This window comes from Corvus brachyrhynchos, unplaced genomic scaffold (genome assembly GCF_000691975.1).
Source record: "Corvus brachyrhynchos isolate BGI_N302 unplaced genomic scaffold, ASM69197v1 scaffold49, whole genome shotgun sequence".
NCBI lineage: Eukaryota > Metazoa > Chordata > Aves > Passeriformes > Corvidae > Corvus > Corvus brachyrhynchos.
The window spans coordinates 728,419-735,352 of record NW_008240029.1 but is presented as its reverse complement, the minus strand read 5'-3'; the positions used below and the strand labels follow the sequence as shown (position 1 = coordinate 735,352).

At 39.7% G+C, this 6,934-nt stretch overlaps 1 protein-coding gene across 1 annotated transcript; it reads left to right on the top strand.

Annotated features, from left to right (window-relative positions):
* Window positions 1–17: 17 nt before the first annotated feature.
* Window positions 18–5,523, top strand: IGFBP1 (insulin like growth factor binding protein 1). The gene is made up of 4 exons (XM_008640893.2): window positions 18–121; window positions 1,573–1,751; window positions 3,332–3,460; window positions 4,598–5,523. The coding sequence occupies exons 1-4, from the start codon at window positions 91–93 to the stop codon at window positions 4,727–4,729; spliced, it is 471 nt and encodes a 156-aa protein (XP_008639115.1). The 5' UTR covers window positions 18–90; the 3' UTR covers window positions 4,730–5,523.
* The last annotated feature ends 1,411 nt before the right edge of the window (window positions 5,524–6,934 follow it).

Below are 6,934 nucleotides of genomic sequence, written 5' to 3'. Positions count from 1 at the left end.
CAGCTGGAAACGGCGCTGCGGGCTCTGGGAGACAGAGGCTGGGAACAATGAGCGAAGTTAGGCAGGCGTTTGAAAAATAAGGAAGCTGGAATGCCCTTTCCAGGGAAACGTGCTGTTCGAGGTGAGGTGCATCCTGGAGCCGGGCATAGGATGTTCGCAGCAAGCTGGTATGCTACAGTCTTGAGAGCATGAAAACCCTAAAGCACAGTGATGGGACAATGCAGAATAACCAGAATAAAGTATCTGGGAGGCTGCAGACAGTTTTTCTTTAGTACTAAACAGTAGCTACAGTAGGACAAACGTTTTATAGGCTTTGCTTATGTCCTTCTCTAGAAGCCATGAAAGAGAGTGAAAAGACTAAACGGGCTTTGTGCCTCGTTTCATTTCAGGAATAAAATGTATCTGGAGTAGTGGAGTGCTAGTCAAACTATCTTGAGGCAAAATGGCATCTCAAGCGTCTTAGACTATATGATGGGCAGGAATTTCTTCAGTGTTATTTCTTTATTTTTCAATTTATTATGATTATTATTATTATTTTCATCATCATTACTGCTATGTCCATGAAGTGATGATGAAGGTAACTTGGTAGCATTACAAAAATAATCATCGTTGACTCAAAATAACAATAGCCATCAGTAGACGTAAGTGGAGTTTCTCTTGTGCTTGAGGGGGTGAGGAAGGGAGAGAACAGTGACTAAACTGAGTATGTAAACTACCTGTATTCGATTTGATTCTTTCCAGAGTTTGCTTGCTTGCTTGCTTCGTTCCTTTCTTCCTTCTTTTCTTTCCCTCCTCAATTTCTCATCTCCATTTTTTGTTTAAAATTTTCAAAGGGTGCTTTTTAGTCCATTGTCCGTTTACAGCCTTGATCCAGCAAGTAATTTAGACACATAAAAATTTTATCCTATATCCTATCACCTGCAATTGCAAAGAGCTTCTGTTGCTTTCAGTGGAACAGGTCACACATGCTGATTTAGGCACTGGCAAGCAGACCATGATCTGGCAGATCCAAATATTTTCTGCCAGTCCTTTGCTATTTGGTCTACTGCAGGCCAGCATGAGCTACTGCTGTCTCCTGTGAATTGCTACCCCATCTTATTTGTGAGGCAAGAACAAAGTACAGGATACCACGGAATGAGGTCTGGAGCAGTTTGTCTCATGAATAAAACCAGAAATACATCACACTGACAAAAATCTAAATTCATTACAAGTTTAGCTTCAGTCTTTTTTCATTTAGCCAAGTTTCTACAAACCACCGTGATCAAGAAGGTTTTTTAATTTCTAACAGACTGGCTGCAGCTTCATCTTTGGTATTCAAGTAATTTTGATGGATCATAAAATACCCAACATGTTAGAGAACATCTGCTGAGCCCTTCTATGAATTTATGACCAAAGTATAATTTGCTGTGCTGCACATGAAATTTATTCCTACAAGATCTACACTAATGGATCTGTCTTAGATACTACTTTATTTTTTTTCTTTTGGTTGATCTTTTTCTTCATCTTTTTAACTTCGACAAATAAATGCAAAATTTCACTGAAATTTCACAAAATTTCACGATTCGTTTCCAGATTCTATTGAACGTGATGGTATGCCTTTGGAAAGCACTGAAATAACACAGGATCAGCTGCTGAACTATCAGTTGATGTTTCCCATAGACCAGGATAAATCCATCCCCTGGAATTCCATCACTGCATATGAAAACATGAAAACAAAGAGAATATCTGAACTCAAGAAATGGAAAGAGCAGGTGGGTTGTTTTTTATTTTTTCAGAGATGATTTCAGTAGATCCTTGCAAAAAATTCTAGCAGCAACATTGAGATGTCAGTATTTTGGGTAGCTGGCAAACCAACTTTTGGAATGTCCTCATCAGATGCTTGAGGAACAGGCAAAATGTCTGGAGCAATAATAACAGGCGTGCATCAGGTATGTCCTACACAGACTTCATCCAGAGGCTGAATGTTTCACCACATTTACAATCATATTATAACCTGGTCCCTTAATTTACAGGAATTCTTGGACTCCTGTTTTGTTTTAGTTAAGAAAAGGCATTTGTCACTGGTCTGACACACAGCGAAATAAAAGGGAATCCTTCCATGTAGTTATTGATGAAACACCAATGCAAACCAAAACTTGATTCTCTCTGATCACAAGGAAACACTTTTAAGTACATTCATGTAGAAAGACAAAATGCTCAACAATTAAAGTGGTGTTCGACATTGCAAAATCCCAGCGGGTAGTTGGGGTGTAGGGCCTTTGCAAGCAGGTTTCTGTTCCACTGGAGGGCACCAGAGAACCACACTTAGACCCCCCCCAGGCAGCAGCACCTGTGCATTACGGAGCTGGGTTAGTCGGGCAGCACAGAAGTCTGGGTTCGTAATGGTCACAGACAAAAAAATGGAAAAGAAAAAGCGAAAATACAATAAGCACCACCCTACCTTAGGAAGCCTCATTCCATATCCAGAACAGGACTTAATCACTGATTTAGTTTGAACTGTTATGCACATGCGCTGTTAACTTCAGTTCTGATTTTAGGGCTTCTGCTTTTCTCACTCAGAGCCACAGATAAACCCACAGACTGGAATGTGACAACTTATATGAGGGGAGATCTTTCAAAAGCAGAGGCTGTGTTTATTTTCACTCTAAAGTAGAAATATTTGTTCTGTGACTTTTCCTTTCTTGCACTGATTCAAGGTACTGTTGATGTACGGAAATTGTGACTTTGAAAAAGAGAGACAGCAAATTGTGAAAACAGTGAATATTGCAAACAGTTCTTCATTCCCAGTTCCAAGAACTTTGGGGTTTGGTCCCAGAGCTACAGAATAGCTCCATGTTACTTTGGCAACGGTTCTGTCCTGTGCAAAAGATAACAAACATTCAGATGTTTGTTCTTGCACCATCTATATATGTCTTGCACCTATCCTCCATATATCAACACAGCAGAAGGCCATGGCAACCCAGAAAAACGTGGCCAATCTCACATACCAGTCTTCTAATGTCCATCTCCCCATAATAGGCTAGATTGTACCCTCTGAGCAGTAATGTGTTTACTTAGTACAGGTTAAATTTCCGTGTGTGGCAATTTAAGGACTAAAATCCCCATGTTTATGAGGACAGAAAATACCTCAAAGAATTAAAAACAAAGGTCTGAATGCAACACCAGAGTATTCTGGCTTTGCTCCTACTGAAACCAGAAAAACACATACTGGTGTAGATTTTATGCCTAATAAGTATTTTCAGCTTTTTACTGTCTATATTCTGGTCACCTTGTGTGTAGCTGATTTCCTTGTGATTTTGGTATCCACTACCTGTGCATGGTATTCTTGCAGGGTCCTTGTCAGAAGGAGCTCTATAGAGCCCTGTATAAATTGGTGAAGGCTCAGCAGAGAAGCAGAGGGGAGATTTACAAATTTTACTTGCCCAACTGCAACAAGAATGGATTTTACCACAGTAAACAGGTGTGTGCGCCTTTTTCCCCTTCTCTGCTCCCAGCAGTGCTGCAACTAGCCTGATACAGCCAACCCTTTCACAGCCCTCTGCTCCCAAACTCACAAGTTTGTGAAAACAGGGATACTTAGCAGTGAGAGCAGATGGTTTGTCCTTCTCCTCAAGGTGATCCACATGCTGGGAGCTGTCAGCAATAGAGGCAGGAGTCTTTTCCCTTTGCAGAACAGGTGCACTCAAAGCCTCTTCCAAAATATTTTAACCCTGTCTGCTCCCATGCACTTGATTTGTTAGCATACTTTCAGTTGACATTAATTCATAATATTTGCCATACTACCTGACAAAGCCCACTGAATATATAATAATCACTTATTAAAAAGTGGGCTCTCAGCTCACAGGCAGTGGAAAACCTACATAGGCAGTGAAAGAAAACTTTTTGGAGCAAAATTAACCTTCTGAAAGTCAAACAAAAAAACTGATTTGTGCCACCTGTGGATTAGGTTATTTGTTCATTTCCATTATACTGTCAAAAAAATCTGTTGCAAGTTACAGTGAGAGTAATCTGCAGAACTAACTAAAGCTCTGAACCTTAAGCCACACCCTGCAACCACAGGTTATGCACAAAAATTTAGTAGGTCTACGTAAATCTGTGTCACCAAGACTCCTTGGTTTTGGGCATAGCATCACGGTGTGACTCACAAACACTGTGACCTGGGACCTAAATCTGTTTAAGCCCCTCCCCAAGAAAAAAACCCAAAACATACCAACTTATTTGTCTCCTTGTGTGAAGAGGCAGACAATTCAGTCACTGCTCTCACCCTACCAGATTGTATATTCTCCCATCCTTCCATTTCTCACTTTGGCACTGGAAGATATTGCTGCTTTCTACTGCACTTTACCAAGGACTGGACAGTTCTAAATCTGAAGTTGCTCTTGTGATAGCTGAGCTTAGGTCTTGGCTCCCTAACTAAGTGTGTTGTTTAGAGGCTCTGTAGACCACTACATTCAAAACAAGCCTGTGCATGGTGGGTCCCCACCTTCTGATCCTCATTCTGTCCAACACCTCTACTTGCAGTACCTCACAGGTAATCTTACAGTTACTTATTGTGATTTTTTTTTTTTTTTTTTTTTTTTTGCTAAAAAAATTCCAGTGTGAAACTTTACTGGATGGAGAATCTGCTGCATGTTGGTGTGTCTATCCAAAAAATGGTAGAAGAATTCCTGGATCTCCAGAAATTAAAGGAGACCCAGAGTGCCAACAGTATCTCAGCTCACAAGAATAAAACTAAACACCAAGGTTTTTCACACCAGGTTTTCTGTGGGGCCTGTTCTTGTCAGGAGCCATTCCAGTCAGGAGCCATTTCACTAAAGTAGTCTTGTGCACCTGATTTTTAGTGTATGAGTAACCCCATAAAGTAACATTTTTACTGCACTGAGATTGCCTAGATGTTTAAGTGACAAATATGAGCAACTGCAAGATCAAATCCTGTAATTTTGTATATTTTGTTTGTATAATATTATATATATCCTCAAATGTAAAGCTGATGAATTATTTATTTTACAGTGCATGTATTTTTGTCTCTATGTGTTGTTACTAATTTATATTCTCAAACACTTCATAACTTTATATTTAAATACTTAATATTATTGCGCTTAAATGTATGCATCATGTTGGAGGAATGTTGCTACTTAAGACTTCAAATGGCATAGATATTGGGAAAAATGGCTTGTAAACTTGCATTTTTGTACTACATATTTCTAGATGTAAAACTGAATTTTAAAAAATAGATTTTAGTAGAAAGCATGCTTAGAAACTTATTTAAAACCTGTTTTGTGTACATATTACGTTACTTTTGCACTTCTGTTTCAGTGCCAAGCTGTTTCTTAAAAAGCAAAGATTATATACTGAAGCTCCTGATGGGACAGTATTTGTATCTATTATTTAAATATTTGCACTGGATAAACGGCAAAACATAATATGATATTCTGCACCACATTGGACAGGTGTAAGTCATTCACATGTTGACAATGGCATATTATTTAAAATGAGCTATTAAAGTCTTCTACTCTGTCCTTGTCTTTTGTTTTCTGCTTGCTTCCCTTCAACAGGAAAACAGGCAAAAGTCTTACAAATCTGCCTCCTGAATTCTGCACCTTTTTCCTTCAGTGAGTTTCCTTCTTTTGGTCTCCCTGCCCTGTTCCCACAGTCCTGCCCTCTCTAGTCCCAGCTGTGCCATGCAGCTTCCAAGGGAAGTTATTAAAAGATTTTCTGGATAGGAAAGCTGGATGCTTTTCTCCACTTAAAAGCCCAAGGCAGAAGTATTAGTACACTTAAAAGATAACATCAAGACTAGAAACAGCCATTTCCTGCACAGAACGTCAGAGGTTATAAAAAGGAGGCTGGGAAAAACCCAGCCTTACACTTTTTTCTGAAAGCAGAGAAGACGGTACTCTTGGCTTGGGATATGGTCCATTTCCCTCCCCTACAAGTTCCTTTGACTTAGTGATTGTAGAGAAAAAGAGAATGCAAGTGACTGCCATTGCAGCTTCAAGATGATTTTGTCCATGGAGAAACTGATGTGGGGGTAAGTAAGTCCCACAGCTGAAAACAGTCTGCACCAATCCTTCCTATGAAAACAGCCTGAGAGTGATAACATTTTCTAAGAGTCTGGCAGAAGTGAAAGCCTAAAATCCTCCTGACTTTTGTTGGTCCAAGATTTGCATTTTAAATGGGAGAGGGAAGCAGCTTGTAGAAACTGCAAAACCAAAGCCTGTAGATCTCTGCTCTCCCTGTCACATTTCTGTGGCATCATATGTTGCGCTTTCTGACTGTGTTGGCTGTATCTGCATGCCAATGTCTGCCGATCTGATGGGGGTCTATTAAACTACTCTAGATTTAAAAGTATGGATATACTACTGACCTCCTTTGTGAAGTCTTTTGAGATCTTTCCAAGGAAAGCACTGCAAAAAATCTGTTGATGGTATTGGTATTGTAAGTAACTAATTACAAACATCCCTGTAATGAGTTACTGTGAGACCTGGCTAAAACTGTGTCACAGCACCACATTCACTATCTCCAAATGCTTGGCAATCACTGTATCAAAATAATGAAGAAGCAGCAAATTTGGGCATAATTTTGGAGCCCTTTTCAGGGAGTCTACTCAGCACTGAACAATTGTCATGGCATTGCCATGGGAAAATGGTGAAGAGAGGAAATCTGTCTCTCAGCTACAGCACACTCTTAAGAGCACCCTGACTTCTCTCACCCCATAGACCTTGTGTAAAGTTTTATCTCTAAAGAGCAGAAATTGATTCTTTTTGTTGGGATAATTATATATAGGGGAAACATTCATAGCGTTAATAATAGTCTATTTGCAGAATAGCAATCCAGTGGACAGCTACTTCCGACGTTTTGCAGGGTGGAAGGTACCCATCCTAGCTGTAAGAAATTGGAATTTTCAGTAGGGACAGGGATTTAGGAGACACTC

Bases quoted from the DNA above. Each gene is read 5' to 3' on its own strand.
- IGFBP1 (XM_008640893.2), top strand. From the start codon at position 91: ATGCCCTTTCCAGGGAAACGTGCTGTTCGAG. The intron at 122-1,572 runs GTGAGGTGCATC...ATTCGTTTCCAG, and splicing joins AGGGAAACGTGCTGTTCGAG to ATTCTATTGAACGTGATGGT. The intron at 3,461-4,597 runs GTGTGTGCGCCT...AAAAAATTCCAG, and splicing joins GATTTTACCACAGTAAACAG to TGTGAAACTTTACTGGATGG.